Here is a 19,512-nt window from a genome sequence, read left to right as displayed (position 1 = left end):
ATCCAGAAGTTCACAAAAGAGCCCAGAACACCATCTAAAACTCTCCAGGTGCTACCCGACCAGTTAGTTCATTATTCGGTAATACAAAACAAGATCGGCATGAAAAGCATTTATGGAAAACTTCAAAAGGCCTAAAGAACATAAGGCCTGTGTCATATCCCCCCACCCCACTCTGGGGAGTGACAAGAACCTTTTGGAAGGGGAATATCTACTTAAATCTGCTATTGAACTAACAGTAATTCAGAAAAAAAGAACATCACAGTGACAGACAAGCATGGTGTTTGGTAGTGTGATAATCTGGGGCTGCTTCAGGACCTGGACTTGCTGTAATTGATGGAACCATGATTTCTGCTCTCTAGCAGATAATCCTGAATGGGAATCTCTGTTTGTGACCCTTTTTCTCCCTTGTTAAATGAAATCATAATCTGTAGAGTGCCTTTTGTATTTAATTAGGTTATATTTTAGAATCAGAAACCTTGAAGTTTAACAAAAAGGGAGGGGAGAAATTCAGGAAATCTGTAAAGAGGAAAATACTTTTTCAAGTCACCGTAAACTCACCGGTATTGTTTTAAATCTACCCAAATGACATCTATTCAAATGAACACATCTTCATAAAATAACATTTTACTGATCAAATTCTAACAGTTCATTTCCTCAGTGTGTGCTTCTGCGTGTGCTTACTGTGCGTCCAGCCTCATTGTTGTGCCGGTTCATTGCAGAGCGAGCGTCCGGTCTGTTCTCTCTGGCGTCTGCAAACTCCCTCGACACCAGCACCCCAAACTCTGCATCCTCGCTGCAGCCGCCCCACTTCCAGCCCTCGCCCGGTGGCCCCTTGTGGTGGGAGTCGCAGCCGCACATGGTGGACGTGCCCTCGGCGCAGGATCGCGTCACTGCAAAGGCAACGCCGGCAGAGGCTATGGCGTGGACGAACGCAGACTCTCTTGTAGCTGAAGGAGACAGACGAAGACAGACAGACAGGCAGGGGGGGGGAAGAAGATAATGTCAATCTTGGGGTTTAAACATGGACAAAGCTGCTGCCAACATGCTAGACAGGTGCGTTGAAAAGGATCCCTCCAGGCAAAACCCTTTTAACACAACATCTCATCTTTGGAAAGAGCAAATTTATGGACGGATATTTGCCAAAAAGGATAGAAGAAAAAAAAAAAAACGACTCAGAAAACTCCTACAACTCTCTCTCTTTTTATTGTATTTATTAAAGAGTCTTTGTTTAGAGTTTTGATTACGACAGCTGCAGCCTGGACGAATCCCTGCCGCGAGACCTCCCCTTTGCGGTGTCAGGTAGGCCCGGCGCTGAGTGGGATCTCGGTGACCTCCTCTCATCCCCGAGGTGTGCTGCTGTGCATCTGGATAGTGGTTCAGGAATGTTGTCGCCCCATGCTCCTCCCCCCTCCTCCTCCTCCGCACCCGCCCCAGTTCGGGGCCCAGGGGCCTCAGGTGAAACCGAAGCGGAGTGTCGGCCCGTTTCTTTCTTGCGAGAGACGGATGGCGTTACACCTCCTTTCAGGGCAACAGCTTATTATGTAACCAGACACCATTGTTTCACAATCACAGCACACTTACCACGGCTCAGCCACTAGCTCTGCTGTAGACGCACACAAGTATGACGATGTGTCCTAAAGCTGACTCTTCAGGAGCGTTTGGTAGCTTGATCTCTCCAATACAGGTGAAGGGGCATTCCCTTTGTTTTGCGTAAACACGACATGAGAATAAAACTCCCTGCCAAGAATTCCTTTAAGACTCAACTTTAGAAAAACAATAAAAACCCTTTATAAGGTGCATGAGTCAATGATCGCCAATGGAGGTGGGTCGTACTTTGGCACCCTTCTACAAGAAGGTAGGACTTCAAAGTGGGATTGATCAGTTGTTTCGAGAATCAGGCTTTCTCAAAGTCAGTTAGCTGCTTTTTTTAAAAACCCCTTCACTGTTTTTACACCTGACTATAGCGACCATTTTTGCTGTGTGTGCCTACAAAGAAAATTGAGGCAGGTGGACAAAGTACCCCTCTGTAAAGTCTAGTGCAACCGACCACCTCCACAAGTCTGTTGCGGGTCATTTTAATCTCAGTTTAAGCCCAGCCGTTCTCCGAGGGCCTCTGAGGTTTGTTAGAGAGCATTAGTGATCCAGCATCGTGAAGACCAAGAAACACAGCAGACAGGTTATGGAGGAAGATGTGGATAAAGTTTAAAACAAGGTGTGGTTATTAAAAGGACATGAAAAAATTAGAAGGCAAAAAATAGCAAGGTGCAAGAAACAGTTTTTATTTAGCGTGAAACAATCTCTGGGATGGAGAGATTCAAATGCCTAATTCCCTTTATAGACCTTTTCAGCAGCATATCTTCCTATCCATCCTTTAATCCCTCTCGTCCATTTTTTTATTTTAGATTTATTTTTTGGTGGGATATTGGCCTAATCCAACTGTAATACATATTAATAGTTTATATGAATTGTGTACTCCTCCAACGTCCTATGAATCCGGCTACACATTTCTTTCATTTTCAAAAGGTTTCCATTTCAGTATGGCCCCAGGATTTACATTTTTAGTTTTACCCTCTGTTTCATTCTCTTTTAGATTTTTCAGATCTTATGAAATCATTTCTACTTCTCGCCGCTGCCTCCTGTCATCTATGCTACTGGTCATTACTGAGGCCTTTCGACCTTAGGGTTGGACACCCAACATGCTGCTCATACTGGGTGCCGTGGATGAATGTAGCTGATTGCCATAGATAGTTATTTGAGGCAATGCAGCTGTCCTCCAAGGCCATTTTGTCAGGATTTCTCCTCAAGAGATTGTATCATAATGAGGTTCACCTCATGTACAATGACAGGCATCAGAGACAAGGTGCTATTGCCAACATAGACTACCATCATTTGATAGTCTTCCTTGTTACCAGAGTTCATGCATGATGTACACAAAAAACCCCCCCCAAAAAAACGGATGATATATTTGCGTGTCGTTCCTCTGTTTCTCCCTCCCCAAAATTCATTAACTTTACCATGCATCCAAGAAACAGACGCTATCGCTTCACATCCACCACAGTCTCCAAGATCATCCACAACATAGTTTCATCAGCAGAAAGCAAATGTACCAAGACATGGCTGCTGACCTGAACTGACAAGCCAGGTAAGAAGATCTTTAGATAAACAGCCAAGATGCCGATTGTACCTCTGGAGGAGCTGCAGAGATTCGCAACTCAGTTGGGAAGATCTGATGACTGGGAAACTATAGGTTGTGCACTTTGTAAATCTGGTCTTTACTAGAGTGGCCCAAGGAAAAATGCAAAATGCGACATGTGATGGAACACTAACACCATACCCAATACAGTGGCAGCAGCATCAGATGTTTTATCTTCAGCACAGACTGTCTAACCAGAGTTGATGGGAAGATGTGCTTTAGCTAAACAGAGGGCCATTCTGGAAGGACACCCATTAGAGTTTGCAAATGACTTGGTGCAGGAGCAGAGGTTCAGCTCCCAGCAAGATGACAAGCCTAAAAAAAAAAAAAAAAAAACAGCCAGCGGTACAATAGGATGGTTCAGATCGAAGCATATTCATGTGTGAGAATGGCCCAGTCAAAGTCCAGACCCAAAGCTAACTGAACTTTTGTGGCAAGACTTGAAAATGAATACTTTTGCGAGGTGCTAAATTGATCAGGACCAATTCAACAGACAACGCTGTTTGTTCTATCGGAGGTAAAATCTGAAGAAATAAAAGATGACTCAAGACTTTAACACACTTTACTGTCTGCAGGTTGGACGTCCTTTTCTTGCCCTGCCAGGACCAGTCAGACCCTGAAAACAAGCCCCCGTGAGCCCTGGGCCCCTGGATCTCTGGCAGTAAACCAAGGCCAGCACTGCTCCTGCTACCTGCTGGGCCCATCAATCCGCCTTTGTTTCCCTTGTGTCACACTGTATTATCTGCACAAAGGACCCAGAGACTAGCGCCCCCACAGCTCCGCTTTACCCAGAGCTGGCATTCCCTGAACTCCCCCTTTCCCCTCCCTCCAAATCCCCATTTCCACCTTCGCTCTGAGCTGAAACGGCCTGCACCACCACCCGCCTCCACATCCCTGGTGACCTCGGCGCCCCTCGAACAGCAGCGCCAATGTGTACCTGAAGGTGGCGACTGGTTGGTCGTTGGTACGACTCTCTTCCTAAACTTTTTTCCTCTGTCACACTCACTCATCTTCTTCCCTTTTCTTCTTTTGCTTCTTCGTCCCCGTAGCGCTATCGTCCTAGGTTTGGAGAGATCCCCTTTCAGCCTGTTTTCATGACAGAGTCAAAAGGGCGTGTGAATGGGGTGTCCGTGGGAGCTGGACTGTGTGGGGAGCGGACCGGTCTTCATGCACAGTAGGGGTTGAGCGGAGCCCCTAGGCCCTTTTCTGTTGCCTGTAATCTCATTTGGCCTCCCCTATCCCTTTTATTTGACTGGGGAGCTTGGACTGTTCACACTGCCCATTGCTGCCCAGTTTCCCTCTCCTGCTCTGACACAGGCTAATTCATTTCCAATCAGCAGGCTCAGTCACAATGCAGAAACGTCTACCTTTCAAATTTGTTTCTGGAGCAGAAAACCTGGTTCTGTTGTTTCCCGCTTAAAGGACATGTTACGTCAGCAGTTCTGACAGAGAAAAGTACCTGATGGATTTTCAATAGTGTGTCAACCGTGCCTATCAATACACAGATCCGTTTTCATGTCAAATCAATGTCTGTGTCGAATCAAAATAATATGCGGATTTATACTCAGCCTTAGCCTCGTGAGACCATCCTGATCTCGCGAGCTTTCAAGGTTTCACTCGCAGATCAGTCTGGCTACTCTACGTTAAAGAAAATTTGGAGCCGTTCACCAAACGAACGTCCAATCAGCGTTGGCTTTGAGGCGGGTTGAGGTGTGACGCAAAGAGAAGATCGACAGTTCAGTCTAAAGAACATGGCGGCTTCAGCCGACGAAACTAGCGTTAGCGTGGCTATCGAGCAAGTTTTATCGGAATTACAGAGTATTTCTTTGCTGAGCTAACGAGCCTTTACCTGCAGCAGCAAGAGTAGCTTGGCTTGTGGTTGTGTTTTCGTCGTCGCTCGTAACAGAGCGACAACGAATCTGATTGGTTTATTTGGCCCACCAACATAGGCCAATCAACATAGGCCAATCAGCTAACCAGTATTTTCGCCCCTTCCCAAAATTACTTCAACGGAAGGTTTCCAGATGGATATGCGGAGCAAATCTATCTGGCGGAGTCAGGTAAACTCAGCCTCCCTTTAGCGGCCATTTTAACACACAAATAGGCTTTGATCTATTGCAGCTCTCTGGCTGGACGTTTAGGGTCATCATTCTCTTGGAATGTGAACGTCCGCCCCAGTCTCAAGTCTTTTGCAGTGTAACGCATTTTCTACCAGAATTTCCCTGGAGTCAGTTCTATTCATCTTTTCGGCAACTCTTCCTTGTTAATATAAATAAAAAACATCCCCACAGCATTATGCTGCCATCAGCATGTTTCATAGTGGTCTTTTATTGGGATGGTGTGTTCAAGCTGATGGGCAGTGTGAAATGTTTTGCTACGTATTGCATTTTGCAGGCCAAAAAGTTGAAATTTGGTTTATTCTGACAACAGCACCTTCTTCAACATGCCTGCCAACTGGCCAGCCTTTCTTCCTACCACTCTTTCATGAAGGTTCTTGAATGCATGGCTAATAGCCATAGTATTGACAGTATGAGCTGCGGATCTCTGCAGCTCCTCCAAAGTTACCATGACCCTCTTGGCTGCTTCCCTGGTTTTCGCTCTCCTTGCCCAGCCTATCCGTTTAGTTGGACGACCATGTCTTGGTAGGTTTTTTTGCTCTCTCGAACATTTCACAGAGCCCTGTGAAATGTTCAGAGCTTGGGATATTGTTTTATGACCTAACTGCTTTAAACCTCTCCACGGCTGTATGCCTGATCAGTCAAGTGTGTCCCTGGATCTTCATTAGAGCTGCGCAAACTGCAATCATCATCGCATTACCAATACCACTGCAATATCCCAGTCATAAAGGACTGCTTGGATGCCATATTTGTCATCTTTTAGATGACATGCATGCAAATTCGAAATGCCATTACTACATTTGGCCAATTAGATATCTTTGTGTATAAGTGTATAAGTGGCCAAACTCCAAAAGCTGGCAAAGTGTGTAGGGTACATTGTAATAAGAAGAGTTTGGAAAATTGGGGTTAACTGTAATCAATTTAGTTGTTGCAATATTCAGTAATAGTACTGTAATGACCTGTTTTCCTGATATTTTGTAAACCTAGTCTACAAGGTGCTGTTTAACTAGTGTTTTTCCACATACCTCAGAGGCCTTCACAGAGCAGCTAGATTTATGCTGAGATTAAATTACATCAAGATGGAGTATGATTAAAAATCAGGGGACTTCTGATGGGAGTTTTATTTAGGGAGATCAAAGTAAAAAAAAGAGTTAAAGAGCAAAATACAAATGCACTCCACACTTTTCAGATTGTTATTGCTGGAAATAGTTTCACAGCTTATATGGCCCTTCCCCTTCAGTGATTTGCGACTTTGTATACCACAGTAAAATCCCAATAAAATGCTCGGAAGTTTGTATCTGTAACATGACCAGCTGTGAAAAAGCCTTTTGAAAGGTACTGAATGATAAAAATTCAGTTTTTCCATGGTGATACACATTAAGGAGCTACCTTTATCCAGCACCGGTCCGAAGATGGCCAGGTTGTCCTTGATGGTGGTGCAGTTCCATCGGCGGCCCCTGAACTGGTGCTGACATTCCTGGATACCCAGTTTGACACCCTCAGCAACACTGGGCATGATCTCGATGTAGTTACGACAGAAGCGAAGCTGCTTGGGCACCAGGCCGGGGATGGAGCCACACAGGATGGGTTGGGAGCCCAGAGACGAGTACTGCTGTCCCAGAGCCAGCGACCTGTGTCGCACACAGAGAGAGGGAAGACATATTTACAAAAAGAGCCGCACAATAAAGAGAGAGCTGGCTTTTCTGTTAATTTCCCTGAAAATGAATCAATCAGATCATTTGGTTGAAATTTGAATTGTTTTCCAGGCTTAGACATAAAATGCACTTGATCCCTCCCCTGTTTGGATTTTGTCTGGATGAGTGTTAAGTGAGCCTGGCGGTTACAGTGTATTTCTTCTATGGGGCCCATTTGAGTTTCAATAATAAAGCTTTTGTTGGTAAAACAAGTTGGACCCCCTATATGTGTGTTGGCTGGATCTTAAAAGAGTAAAAAGAAACTCAATTCAAATTTGGCAACACAAGTACGACCCACATAAAACCCACATTTTACCCAAAGGTGTCCTACATCAAACCCTTCTAGGCAATTAACAAGGTCTGTTACAGTATATAACTCATCTGCTGCCCATCCAACCCATTTCCTTTCACCCCCCCGTGTGGAATAATTTGGCAAAATAGCCTGTTATACAAAACAAGATAATCAAACCAGCCGGACCAGGTCTAAACTTTGTTGTGCTTTCGGGTGAATTTAGCTATATGGTTTTTAAGCTATATGGTTTAGCTGCTGGAGGGCAGTAGCACCTATTTTCAACTGAGACTCTCCTCCTAGCTGCTTCACGCTGCACACTCAAGGTCATGGCTTAACTATGCCAACGCACTCAGAACATAAGGGTTTCCAACCTTCAGCTCCTTGATTACATCTTGAGGTCTCATCCTTAAACAACTCAGTCAGGATCGGAGAGAAGCCCAGCACTAACAGGATCCAAGCCACACTGGGAACAAGCTCCAGTCTGTGCTGAAAATGCGGACCCAGCTCTTGCTTTGGGTGAACTGAACAACGGAGGTCCTTAAGCATCCTCCACAAAATGCCTCGGAGGATACGGTGTTATGAGGAGGTCAACTGGCTAGGCAGCTGCCTCCTTGTCCTACGGAAGCAGCATCTGATGGACTGGGCCGAGGCAGAGCTGTTTCCAATCACCACCTCCCATAAATACCCATGCTCTCCATCCGCTCATCACCGGGTCTTCTGATCCTGTGAAACACTGAGTCCTGACCTCTAAGTTTACTTTAACGTTTAGTTTAACGAATTTAGAACATTTTGAGGTCTTTCTGGTCCGGTATTCTTTGTCTTCAGATCCAGTCCCACCTGCTCGTAAGCCTTGCTAAGCTGCTGCTAAGCTCCAGCTTCCTCTATAATCATCTTGTGCTCTTGCCATCCATTAAAGCAGAAATCTTACCATTGACTCTGAACCTGCTCATGGTTCCCTGTTTGTCTAAGTGGGTGACACAAAGTCATAAGCTTCTCCAGATATTAATATTATTAATTATAGATTGTTTTAGCCCTGTCTTGAGTGCTTAGGCATACAGTGGGGGTGGGGGTGGTTGCCTTGCAACGCAGTTGGCAGACTTGTTCTACCAAAAGGGAAAAAAACTATTATATATAAAAATCTATTCCCTCTGCTGAACGGACAGAATATTTATTAAATTTTATTCAAACAAGATACAATCTTGTGTTTTTTTCAGATATTCTCTCACTCTTTACAACAACTAATGCTGATCCAGACAGGAAAACGTTACATTTCCAACAAGAGTTAAATAAAACAGAACCAGTCATTGGGAACAAGTACCACTGTTGTACACAATGATGTTTCTAATATTTAAAATGCTGTTTGCATGGAAACAAAAGGTCCAAACACAAGAAGTATTGTCAAAACCTCAAACTTTTCCCTGCTTTATTCTGAAAACCAGTTTCACTTGGAGGCAAAAGTCTTTCAATAGGTTTACCTGCTTCTTTTCCCATTTAGCCCAAGAACAATCGCGATCCTAACTAACTTTTTGCTCCTTTATGGACCGAAATATTATCATCATTCCTTTTCCAGAAAGTAGAAGTAATAATAACAATAATAGATTTTACAAAAACACCAAAATGAAACAATATAATTTCTTTGCAAGCGTTTCTCAATAAATACTTAAAATTATGAATTAGAAGGAGCGTGAATCACACATTGTGAAGATTTCAGGCAGATACCTAAAAATGTTCTTGTGCGTTTACTAAATAGAATTATGCTTAAAACAAACGTCACCTTTTTGTTTTTTCTTTTAGTACAAAGGTGTCACATAACACAACAGATAGATATTATCTGCTCCATCCCAGGTTCTAAATCGATTAACATCAAACCTCAAGTGTACAAAAACATACCACAGATAATTTATTTATCAAATAAAGCCAAAGCGGGAAGAAAATCCGACATTTATTGTACCCACTAAATCCCAGCAGGTGAACTCAGTGATTAAATGACAGCCACCTTTTAGCAGTAATATCTAAAACTAGTCATTTTCTGTATGACTTTAATGCTGTCTATCTAGTTGTGGAGGAATTCTTTAGACAACATTGCCTTGTTGCTGGCATGATGCCGTTCCATAAAAACGTTTGCAGCTGATGAGATGGCCACACATTTGTATCCTCAGTATGCAAAAGAGTCATGGTTGACACAATGGCTGTGAGGTCTTTAGTTCCAGTGGGTGCAAAAACAAGCCCAAATCATCACCCCTCCACCACCATGCTCAACAGCTGGAATGTGGTGTTTGTGCTGGCATGCTCTGGTTCATTTCCTCAAAACACAATGCATTGAAATATGGCCAAAATTCTCTGCTTTGGTCTCATCTGACCGATAAAACACTTCATTATCCGCAGCAAAAGCTGCAGGCACATGAGAAGCACCTAACTTCTACTATCCTGTGGAAGCAGAAAACAGACACTTGATTTTTCAAGCAGCTTATTCATTTTGGCTTCATCTTTGTCTAACAAATAATGACAGTTTGGAATATATTGCATGTTATTGTTTTTCATTAAAGTATGATATTTTAGAATCTGGTAAAGACCAAAATATTAATCATGACCTGATAAAACCGCATAGTTGCCGATATCCTGTAAGTTACTAATTCCATATTTTTAAATATGAATGTGTGTGCTTTATAGTAAATGCTCTCAATACTTAGTCTGTTTTTATTTTGCGTGATTTACGGCATTAATGCAGCGTGGCGTAGAGAGAATCAGTCTGTGACTCTGCTGATGCACAAAGGAAGCACGGGTTGCTTTAGTTGTGGCCCTCATCCAGGCTGCGTTGCCTGTTCTGGTGTCTGATCTCCTCGTTGACAATACTCACTTGGTGATCTGTGGTGTTTAGGTCAGGCCAGTTCGCTGGCCAATAGTCACAGTAACACCAATGTCACTGAACCAGCGTTTGGTAGCTGTGTCTGTGTGGGCAGGTGGCAAGTCCTGCTGGAAAAGGACCTCAACATCTCCATAAAGCAGGTCAGTAGCAAGTGCTCCACAATGACCTGCTAGATTGCTGGGTTGACTGTGGACTTCAGAAAACACAGCGGACCAACACCAGCAGGTGACGTCTCTGCCTTCATCATATCTGACTATAGAAGTCTCTCCCTGAAACTGAGGTTAATTGTGTGCCTCTCCACGTTTCCTCCAGGCTCTGAGGCCATATAAAGTTTATAATTTACTTTCATAAGAAAGGATAACCACTGAGTAACAGTCCAGTCGTTTTTCTCCTTTCCTCAGGAATGAAGCCTCTGACGTTTGGTTCTTGACAGAACACAACGAATGTGACAGCTGCAGACCGTGTCCCGGTGTCCCGGATATTGTCTGAATCTCCTCCAAACTATTGAATGAGCTTTGCTTTACAATCCTCTCAAAACAGTTGTTGTCTCTGCTGCTTCCGCACCTTTCCTTCCACTCAGTCTTCCGTTAATATGCTGGGTACACCAGTCAGAACAGCCAGCCTCTCAAGTTTTAAGCTTTGTGTGTGTGTGTTGGAATCATATTTACTTGAAGGGAATAATTTTTCTAGTCATTTGTGATCTTCACATTTCCAGAGAAATTTAATTTGAAGTTTTCATTAGCTGCAAGCAATAATCATATACAACACTTTTTGGAATGAGTTTGTATAACACACATTTTTCCTTATTTCAATTCAAAATCTTTTCATTTATGCCAATTTTAAGTCTTACACGTTCTCTGGATGCTGGAAGGTAAGAACAGCAGCACCCATGAGCTAAAGCTTCAGCAGCAATGATGATTTAAAGGAGTAGCCAACTGTAAGGCCGTCTCCTGGTTCAGTGTGGTGATTCACATCTGCTTATAATGAAATTTATACTAAAGGTTTCTGGACTTTTTCTCTTTGTTCCAGCGGTAGGGGGATGCTGACAGCCCCACTCAGGGCAGGGATACAAGCTTACGACTACTGGCCAAGATGTCCCACTTGTCCGCATGGACCGATCTGCAGCTCCAACTGATAAAACGCAAGAAGCTGTCTGCTTGGTTCGAGGAAAGCCCCGTTTGTGCAAATTCGACTGTGCTGTTGAACTTTTAATTTGTGGTTGTGCTTCTCGAGCTGACGTTTGAGTAACAATCGCGCGCGTTGCTCTTTCGCTTGTAACAGACAGCAAAAAGTCATGTCTTAGAGCAATGAGCCATGCCAGAGGACAACTCCAGATGTGCCTAAACAAGGAATAATTACTTGGGAATCATGCCAGGGACAATTCAGTTCAGGTAAATAATTTTAATTGCCTAATATTTCTTTGGAAAAAAAAAAAAAGGAAACAGAAAACATGTTGGTCATGCCCAAGTTTTTACATGCTCAAACAGAGCGGCACAGGTTCCCCCAGAAGCTCAAACATCTCATGTACGACCGACCCATCAGAGGAGCATACAGCGTGTTCCTACCATTTTGTCCCATTGCAATACTAAAGTTCAAAGTTCAATGCTGTGAGCTCAAAGAAGGGTTTATGGTTTTAAAATTATTCACAAACAAGAAAGGAAAAAACATTTTGCACATTTTGTATTCACCGCCTTTGTTAATCTTTTACCCCTAACTAAAGCCCAGTACAACTGATTTTCTGCAGAACTAATCTAAGACAAAGCTTAGAAAATAGAGCGTAAATGAGTGAAATGTACTCTCAGTATGAACAGAAAATCAGTTTATGAAGGCCTCAGAGGTTTTTTAGAGCAAGTTCATTTGAATCAGATGTGTTGCAGCAGAGACACATCTAAAACATGAAGGACTGTGGGCCCCCAGGACCGGGGTTAAGAAGCCCGGTGTTGGAGAACATCAGGGGTCAGGGGAGCGCTGCTCTGTCTGGAGGGGTCGTAGAGATGCAGATCTTAGGTGAGAAAGCTGTTTATGGAGCGGCCGTTCTTTGTGTAACCCTCAAATCTGGACCTGTGTTTACCGTCGCCTCTGTCGTGGACTGACCCGTTAAAGTAACCTCCGCTGGCACCAGCTAACCTGTCATTCATTGGATAATCAGTAGGATTGGCAGGAAATGTATGTTGATGATTAGACAAATTTTGTTATATAGTACTGTAGTCTGTGGTGTGCCCCCCGTGTGACATTTATTGGGAATTGGTGCAATATAACCAAACTTAATGGAACAGAACTTTGTGTTAGAGTCACAAGAAGAAGGCTGGTGTCGAAAGAAAGCCATGAGCAGCCAGGTTTGGCAGTTTGCATCCAAGTCAGGTGTGGGACACGGAAAGGATGCTGAGGAAAGGGAGATCAACTTTAATCATTCTTTCCTGTGCTATATTTGGAGGATAACTAAGAATGCACGACACACGAGGCACATGATCCCCACGTTTAAACTAAACAGCAGCATCGTGCTGTAGGGATGACGGTGGGTGGAGCTACGTACGGGTCAATCCTGGAAGACACCCCCTTTAGAAGCTGCAAAAAACTCTAAACAGTTTCTAGATGTGCAAAGCTGGCAGATATATCCCAAAGGACCACATTTGCAGGTGGTCCTACAAACTACCGACTCAGGGGGGGTTGAATGCAAATGTAAAAATATGAATGCCTGAAATTTTGATATGTAAGAAAATATTTAGAGGCATTTATAACTTCCATGTCAATGTCATGCATTTTATGGTTTGTCACAATCCCTCCAAAATACATCTTTTTTTTTTTGACAAATGAGAAAAACTTGCAACTTCCAAGGTTGCACAAAACAAGTCATATAAGTGTTTAAACGGTACAGGATGATGAAGGAAACATCTCAAGACGCTACGGTATTCTGGAGCCTGGATGGTCTGAGGGAATATCTGGAAAACAACTGATTGGATCAGAGCAGGCGCTGGCTCTGATTGATGAACGCCCCAGTTTAACACAAAAAAAGTCAAGTCATCACGGTCGGAGCAAATGTACGTCTCCTTGGTAAGCCTCTGTAGTTTCTGATCCAAAGTATGCTTTGTTACATCAGGATATCAGAGCGAAACGCTGTAACATGAGGCCCGGCTGTTTTGCCTCTCCAGCTGCTGTAATGAAACATGATGAGCCCGCGACAGGTTCGGGAACCACTTGTGTTGCCGCCGTGATCGACACAGACACACAACAAACATTTCTCACGTTCCAACAGGTACGACTGCCTCCAGGTTCGACAAGATCAGAAAACTTCTGAGACCTTTAAAACGCAGCAAAGCATGGGAAGGAAAAATACACTCAGTCTACGCTGAGGTGCTACCATCAGTCTCCAGTCATGTTCCTGTCGGGTGTTTACCCAAGCATACGCGGTCACATTATCTTGTCAGCCCGTCCTGATCCTACCAACAAATACTGCTGACTTCACGCTGTCTGACGGCTCGCTGACTAAGGACATTAATTACACCGTCTGCTAGTTCGGTCACTGCCCATTAATCACTAATTTGTGGGAAGGAGAGTCACAACAAAACTAGCCAGTTGCAGTCCTGTGCAAAGGTTGAAAACTTTTCCTGTATTTATCTTGCATTTTATTCGTTTACCTCCCAGGAGCCAGGATTGTTGTCATCTTTTAGCATGTGTTTGATCGTCGTTGGCATAATGCATTGACAATGATCTATGTTAAAGGGGAAATCAAATCAAATCGCAAATATTGATTTAGCTGCAATATAATTTAGTGAAACACTTCCAAAAAACATACCATGGAACCATTTCTTTAAACTTCAGACTTATACTGTATTAATGTTCATAAATCAATCAGTCTTATAATTTTCAGAAACCTAAAAAGGAATTAAAAAAAAAAAAAGTAAAATATGCAAACAGTGCTATACAATATTCAAAGTTAATTAGGAAATAAAAACTTGGAAAGGAACCTTCAAAATAGCTAACTGGTTATGATAGTTGAAAGCATCAAGTTTGTCAGTCTCTCAGAAATCTAAAGAAAAGGATATTATTGGCTAGTTGGCGTCCATTAAAGTCCAAAGATTCATTTTTATCATCCACTCCGCTGAATAAAGTTTATGTTAAGCTGCAAGAACAACATGACCCTTCATAAAACACAGGTTATTGAGTTTTACGCATGCCTACAATATAAAATCTGCTTAGTTTCTGGCAAAATTTAGGAACTAGAATTTCATTTCTGTGTGTTTACACAAAGAAAAACACAAGGACATTAAATCTAAGATAATGATTACAGTTACCTTCATGGAATATTCTATAGGTACCAGCATCCCTCGCGACCCCACAAGGGATAGATGTGTTACAAAATGGATGGATGGAATGTTCCATTCTCATATAAAGTGAATTTTTTTTTTTAATAAGGCACACTGACTGCAGCCTAATCTCAATCTCACAATAATCTGCAATGGTAGAGAAAGGTATAGAAGATGAATTTAAAGTTTCTAAACCACCTGAACCAATCGATTCTCCCAGCACCAGAACTGTCGCAGCAGAACTGAACACAGAGTGCCTTACTTTGGTCCAACATGTGATGCTGGTTCACGTCTCACAGAACCAGCATGGATCTCTATAGACACGTTGTTTGCACACTCAGTCTGTTTTCGTAGGTGACGAACATGTTGGTAGTTTTCCCAAATCTGAATCAGAGAATTTGGCTGCATGTAATATCAACATTGGATCAAATAAATCCAAGATTTTTTGCTTCTCTTTGGTTTCCGACATTGCTTGGCTCTGACTGTTATCTGTAAATCAAAGCTTATAGACCATAGTGGGAGCATGGCAATGTAAAAAACTTTTACCAACATTTGCATCCCAAATCTATATTATATATTACAAATAAATGACTTGTCACTTGCTATGATGAGCAAACTATTTGGGTCTTTACTGAAAAAAACCCTAAGACAGTTGAATGGTGATAATTTCCAGGCAAATATTGCAGAACTAAACAAGTTCACGTCAAAATGTAAAAAAAGTTAAAAAAGAAATGCACAGTAGCATTAAGGTAGCCCCTTAGGCCCAGTTTATACTGTTTATCTGCACAAAAAAAGGTCGATTTTGGGGTGCGTTACCCTTTAAACTACAAGCTGGGGTCTTACCAGCCCGTTTGTCTTCGTTTGCAAAGGATGTGCCCCACTTGCTCCATAAGCACAGATTAGATGAAAGGGATATCTTTTTGGCTAGGTGCTAATGAGAGTCTTGACCCTGAGGGTCTATGAGGTGCATTGTGCAAACAGAGACACACGCAGACTCATGCAGTTAGACCACATGTGTGCCGCGCTGATCCCGCCCGCTCCGCCTCACTTCTCGGAAGCCACGAGCAACATGTCTTGACTGAGGGAAGGAGCAGCAGGCGCAGAGACCTCCGGAGAGGCTGAATGCCGAGGAAATCCGCTGCAGGGGGAAGAGACGAGCGGCGCAGAGGCAGCAAACGGGAGGATTTGGGAGATGCGTGCCAAGACTTGTGTGGATGGGGCCTCCGTTGCCCTTGAGGGGGGGGAGGAGGGTTGGAGGTTACAGCTCGGTTGGGGGTTTTCTCGGTCTCCAAAAATGGGCTGGTGCAAAGGTATGATGGGACACTGGAATCCACAGAGATAAAGCAAAGGGATTCCACCAGATACCTTTGTGAAGATCGAAATATCACTTAATCTCAAGACTGTCAACAAAAACCATGGCCACACAGCCTCTAAAAGGTATCTTTAAGGTATTCATTTTGTTTATGAGCATGCCCAACATGACTCAAAGTGATTTTGTGCAGTAAGATGTATGTAGCCGTGCATTTTTATGAAATGTGCATTACATTAAACAGTGTGTAACATGTATCTGCTGTTTTCGTTGAGAGGCAGCCGTCTAAAGGAGTACTCACAGATTAATACCTTTGTTCTTTTGTTGTTTTTTTATATTTCAGGAACAAAATGGACCCGATGAACACAGGGTGTTTGGTACTTGCCATGTGTCAGTTCATACCTGCTTTGGCAGACAACAGTTCAAGTACATTTTCTACACTCAGTCTACTTTAAGGAAATAAGGTTATAAGTCTGTAATAAATAGTACTTAATGACAGCAGATTACTTAGAGTTATGTTGGTTTGATCAAATGTTACAGTCTGCCATCCTTCACATTAGTCAACTTGTCCACACATAGATCAAATCCAAAATAAATGAAAATAGGCTGTAATCCAAAGTTATTTGAAAAACACTTAGATTGCCTTAGATGCATAATTTTAGCATTTTATGACTTTATCTTTCCATTATTCAGCTAAAAAGTAGCTAAATACCAGGAAGTGATATATGTCTATTTTATACAAAGCAATGCTGCTTTGTATAAATGTGGTCAAGCTTGGGATAAAAAAATATTATGGCATCAGTCAATCAGTCAATGAATCATGCAAAAAAAAAAAAAAAAAAGAAAAAAAGAAATGCCAGAAAGCATAAACTGACTTTCATTATAAACAAGTTCATATAATTTCATTCATACCATCAAACATCATTTGATGATATGAATGAATTTTTGGTATTTTGCACCAGTGATATTATGGTTATAACATCAATGTGCAGAGCTGTTTTTTTTTTTTACTCAAGAGTAAAAACTAAGAGAACAGTGGCAAATATGACGATATATCAACATCTTTGTACTCCGATGGATGGAACCAATGCACATTTTTATCTAAAGTCTAATTAAACATCCACCTGTACAGACCTGTACTGCATGGAAAAAATGCTTTCTGCTTACCGCCAAAGACAAAGTTCAGTTTGTATCCATAAAAGAAAGATATCAGCTGTTGAGCATGGATCATGATTTGCAACCAGAGCCATAAAACTCTGATAAAATGGCAGCACATCATTATGCACTAACCAAAGGATAAAAACGTTTCAGTGGCACATCCAAACAAAATTTCAGTTTTAATGAGTGGAAACAGGAAATCATATGTTGTCCAATGTTTATAGATTTAAATTAAATATCTACAACTGCCTTGAAATCTAAATTAATCTTCACTGACATGGTTTTCTGTTTAGAATTTAAAATATAAACATAAAATCAAAAGCAAAGAGAAAGGGGGGAAAAATGTCCAAATTCAGATTTTCTGATGCTGTGTTGCCATTGCCTATATATGGTAGGGGTGAGTGATTTCACCATCTGGGTTACAAAGTTATTTAAGAAAATGCAATAAAAATGTTTTAGACTAATATCATTTTTTTTATATGTGGTGTTTTCAAACCTAACCTGCTTAATTCCATGCTGAAAAGACATGTTAGCATGGTTTGACAGTTGTTAAATCTTTATTCTAGTTAAGTGGAAACAACAAAAGGAGCATGGACCAGTCAAACCTAAACTAAATTATTCCATAGCCATTTCAAGTTTTGTAAGACAGTTTGTGATTTGTGCAGTCTTTCCTTCACTCTGTTTGTGAAACTAAAAAGATTCCTAGCTTTCCCAAAATGTTTACTAAAACCCCATCTCTTCTTGGGAGCTGGATGTATCGTAACACCCCTAAAAGGTTGCACGTTACAGCATGGAACGTTTACCTCCCTAGCATGCTGTGTCATTTACCGGTAGGTGGGCATTTCACCCTTCACTATTTTGTCTGCTCATAGTCTACAGTTTGGAAATAAGGCTACGTGGTTCCTGTAAATAATACTGTACCTGCAAGTGGCAGTCATTTAGTTATTCTGGTTTGATCAGACGTCCAAATATCTGATATTTTCTAGAGGTAAACTCACCCAAATTGTGATTAGAGCCAAAATGAATGGGAATAGAGTGAAATACAACATCTACAGATATTAATTGGGAGGCAGATCCTTTAGCTATCAGGCTCCTCTCCTGTGGAGCCAACTCCCAGTTTTGGTCCGTGAGGCAGACACCCTGTCTATTTTTAAGACTAATGTTAAAACTTTCCTTTTTGACAAAGCTTATAGTTAGAGTGGCTCATGTTACCCTGAGCTATCTCTATAGTTGTGCTGTGATAGGCCTAGGCTGCTGGAGGACATCAGGGTCTAATTTTCTCACTCTACTGATTTCTACTGTTCTTCAGTCTACTGTTCTCCAGTTTTGCATTGTATTACATTGAAATGACTGTTGTCATTTCAGCTTTTAACTTTTTGCTCTCTCTCTTTTTCTTCATAGTAGGTGCACCTGGTCTGGCGTTCTGTTAACTGTGACATCATCCAGAGAAGACGGCTCACCCGCTACTACCATCTAATGTAGAACAGATTACTAGATCAATGTGTGCTTCTGTGCTTTTTTGTCTCTCTTGTTGTGTCTCTGATCTGTCTTCTGTAACCCCAGTCGGTCGAGGCAGATGACCGTTCATACTGAGCCTGGTTCTGCTGGAGGTTTTCCTTCCCGTTAATGGGGAGTTTTTCTTCCCACTGTCGCTTCATGCTTGCTCAGTATGAGGGATTGCAGCAAAGCCATGTACAATGCAGATGACTCTTCCTGTAGCTCTACGCTTCTCCAGGAGTGAATGCTGCTTGTCGGGACTTTGATGCAATCAACTGGTTTCCTTATATAGGACATTTTTGACCAATCTGTATAATCTGACCCAATCTGTATAATATGATTGAACTTGATTTTGTAAAGTGCCTTGAGATGACATGTTTCATGATTTGGCGCTATATAAATAAAATTGAATTGAATTGAATTAATATACAATTGAAATGAAGTGGATGTAGAGGAATTTTATGACAATTGATCTCCATAATTCAAGACCCATGCCTACAGTGATGAACCAATGTAAATATTATACAAAATGGTTTATTTACAGGTAGGAAGTAGAATAGGAAGGAGCAAAATTGGAAACTGCTGTCGAAGGGGAAAATTGACCCGGACCCATTGTTTACTGGTGTCTTTGATTTTTATTTTTTATTTTTTTTTGGTTTTTATTGTTGCCAGTAAGGACAATAGCTCCTGGTTATCCAAAAAGACACAATACGTAATGTCATTAGCTGACTTGTATAACTCGCCTTCTTCATGTAATTGTATCTAATCTCAATGGACACTCTTGGAGGACTAAAACCAAACAACATTTCTTTAGTTTTTTTTTAGTTTTTATTACTTACATTTTTTGAGGTACAAGATGGTATCAACAAGAATAATAGTTAATGCTATAGAATTTGCATATATCGCACATCAACACTCTTGGAATAAAGATAATAGAAATAGTGATTTGCTTTAGATATGGCAAAATTCAAAATTCAAATTCAAAACGTTTTTACATCCACATGAGGTGGTTTTTGGCTTTTCTGAAAAAGTGTCGATGCGCAAAACAGAAAATGGAAACACATTTGCCAAATAAATTCTGA

At 41.8% G+C, this 19,512-nt stretch overlaps 1 protein-coding gene across 2 annotated transcripts in view; it reads right to left on the bottom strand.

The window, feature by feature from the left end:
- The window catches only part of wnt3 (wingless-type MMTV integration site family, member 3), a 53,206-nt gene that overhangs the window by 9,881 nt on the left and 23,813 nt on the right, over window positions 1-19,512 (bottom strand). For both annotated transcript variants that reach the window (XM_021323822.2, XM_012876988.3), the window contains exons 2-3: window positions 6,700-6,941; window positions 682-947 (exon numbers count right to left, since the gene is read on the bottom strand). In XM_021323822.2, coding sequence (XP_021179497.2) covers window positions 682-947; window positions 6,700-6,826 — 393 coding nt within the window. In that variant the 5' untranslated portion in view covers window positions 6,827-6,941. The remainder of the gene's footprint in view (window positions 1-681; window positions 948-6,699; window positions 6,942-19,512) is intronic.

This window comes from Fundulus heteroclitus, chromosome 10 (assembly GCF_011125445.2).
Source record: "Fundulus heteroclitus isolate FHET01 chromosome 10, MU-UCD_Fhet_4.1, whole genome shotgun sequence".
NCBI classification, from domain to species: domain Eukaryota; kingdom Metazoa; phylum Chordata; class Actinopteri; order Cyprinodontiformes; family Fundulidae; genus Fundulus; species Fundulus heteroclitus.
The sequence above is the reverse complement of the archived record's forward strand: the minus strand, read 5'-3'. Positions and strand labels throughout refer to the sequence as shown.